The 2461-nt window shown below is 45.9% G+C and overlaps 1 protein-coding gene across 1 annotated transcript in view; it reads left to right on the top strand.

Annotated features, from left to right (window-relative positions):
- Positions 1–852: 852 nt before the first annotated feature.
- Positions 853–2461, top strand: part of asic4a (acid-sensing (proton-gated) ion channel family member 4a) — a 102771-nt gene continuing 101162 nt past the window's right edge. The window contains exon 1 of the mRNA XM_035677218.1: positions 853–1621. Coding sequence (XP_035533111.1) covers positions 1046–1621 — 576 coding nt within the window. The 5' untranslated portion in view covers positions 853–1045. The remainder of the gene's footprint in view (positions 1622–2461) is intronic.

Below are 2461 nucleotides of genomic sequence, written 5' to 3' on the forward strand. Positions count from 1 at the left end.
ATAACATGCATTAGGGCTCTCGCATTTCTGCCTCGCATTTGCATAATTTTGTTTGGCAACTTGGAAAAGGGCCATTAACAGCACTAAGACACACACTGTAAAGGATAGGGACGGAGGCAGATCAATACTTCATTTCAACATCTTTAGCAGCATCAGGGTCCAGATCAGGAGGCATTCACTAATTCAAATTCGTGCAGGAGTCTTGTGATGCTACCATTAGTTCCTGATAAGAAAACACCGTTGTACTGCCTCTCTTAATCTCTGACAGACACGTTTGCTCGATCAATAGTCTTTTACTTTTTTGTTGCAAAGACAAGATTGATTGCCAGGAGTTGCTTGTGCTCAATTCCACTTCTCGCACTCCTCATTATTGTTTCAATTAGGCATCCTCTAGAGACCTTGTTGGGGGTAGCATTACAAAAGCGGTGACCCCCCGTGATGCACATCAAAAGCCAGATGTTAGGCAGAACAACCTTTGACACCAACTTTATTCAGGTCAAGAAGTGGAAGTGCCGTCCAAACAAGTGGATTAAGCAGGCGGGGGGGCTGTCAGCGGGAAGCACAGGAATGACCAGGGGAAGTTGCGACTCGCGCCAGTGAGGAGGAAATAATCACAATGTTACCTTCTCATGAATTATTAAGTACCCTGTGCCTATTTTAGTCCAGCTCAAAATGCTGCATTTTCATCTGTGGGTCTGAGGCAGTGTGCAAGGGTGTTTTTTTTTTGACAGCTGTATTACTGCTGATAAGCGAGACTGTGTGAGCTGATCAAGTAGTGAGACAAGCGTTCAGAGCAGTAGCAGCACAGCAGCAGCAGCGCTCTAGTCACTAGGAGCCGTGGCGGCAGAAGCAGCAGCAGCACTATCAGTCACAGCAGAGGCAGCAGCAGCGGCAGCAGCAGCAACAAACTCTCTCCTGTCTTTTTCTCTTCTTTCTGGAGTTGTTTCCCGCTCAGAGGACAAAAGCCAAGGAAGTAGGAGGGAAGTGATCCGGGGCTGAAAGCTGCCATCAAAAACAAAACCAAAACGCAGACCTGGCTGCCCCCATGCCTATCGAATTTGTTTGCAAAATCAAATTTGCAGAGGAGGATGAGAAGCAGAAAAACAAGCAGGATGGGGACAAGGAGAGCCTGATCGAGGAGAGCTGCACACCTCCGGCTAAGGACTTGGCCGGGTTTGCTAACTCCTGCTCCCTTCATGGGATTAACCACATCTTCGTCTCTGGTCGCCTGGGCATCCGGCAGACTCTCTGGGCTCTTGCCTTTTTGACATCACTGGCGCTGTTTCTGTACCAAGCAGCTAAGTGTGCCATCTCTTACCTGGAACACCCTCATGTCACAGCTCTGAATGAAGAGGCGACCCCCGAGATGGTTTTCCCCGCTGTGACCATCTGCAACATCAACCGCTTTCGCTTCTCCGCGCTCACTGATGCCGACATCTACCACCTGGCTAACTTGACAGGTCTGCCCCCCAAAAACAAGGATGGGCACAAACCTACTGATTTAATGTATCCTGCCCCTGACATGCAGGACATCTTCAACAGGACAGGACATCAGTTGGAAGAGATGCTCATGAGCTGCAATTTTAGTGGACAGAACTGCTCAGCCGAGGACTTCTCTGTGGTGAGTGAAAAAGTTTCTCAAAGTTCTGTCATCACCCAACTGCGTGGCAGTCATATTACATTACGTCATTATGATTTATTGGCTTTATGAAAACTTTTGAGTTAAAGTAAAACTTCACCATTTTAAACACTCTTAAGAATCATACAGACTTACCTTTTTTTACGAGACTTGTCTTGTTCATACAAAACTACCAATAAGCATGAAAAAAAAAACTAACCCTTTAAGGCAACAGAAATTTAAATTCTCTTTGTGCTTGTACTCATCTCCAGGGGCCATGTGGTTCCCACGTTACATTTCTGCCTGCAAGATTCATGGCTTTAGCTGAGCCATTGAGCTGTATCTCTTCTCACTAAGTTCCAAGCAGCAACAGTGTTTCTCTCCAGCCGTGTGTCTCAGCCTGTACCAGAATCTATTATGTCAAAGAACAAAGGCTGCTCCTGAAGAAGAAAAACAGAGAGCTGTCGTATGTGGTTTTATACTTTTTCGAAGGCAAACTGTGCTTTAATGCTGCCTCCAACTCCAGTAGCTGAGAGTGCATGGCGACAAAATTGTCATCGAAAATAGCAGTCTCCTCTTCGTCTCTTTTCCATCTCTCCCTGTTGCTCCTCCTCTCTCTTACTGACATTGCAGAGCAGCTGCCTCTCTCTCTCTCTCTCTGAGCTCTTGTACCTTTCAGGAGGAAAGGAGTAATGCTTCTTCAACGTTGTATTTCAATCTTGCTGCTGTTAAGATTAAATATTTAAAGACAGACATACATGATTTTTGCATTAGCCAGATTGACTAAAAGGAATGAAACAATTTCCATGAGAGAAGGCAAGTGTGTGCGTGTGAGAGAGAGAG

This window comes from Morone saxatilis, unplaced genomic scaffold (assembly GCF_004916995.1).
Source record: "Morone saxatilis isolate NCDOM2014 unplaced genomic scaffold, NCSU_SB_2.0 Contig5, whole genome shotgun sequence".
NCBI classification, from domain to species: domain Eukaryota; kingdom Metazoa; phylum Chordata; class Actinopteri; family Moronidae; genus Morone; species Morone saxatilis.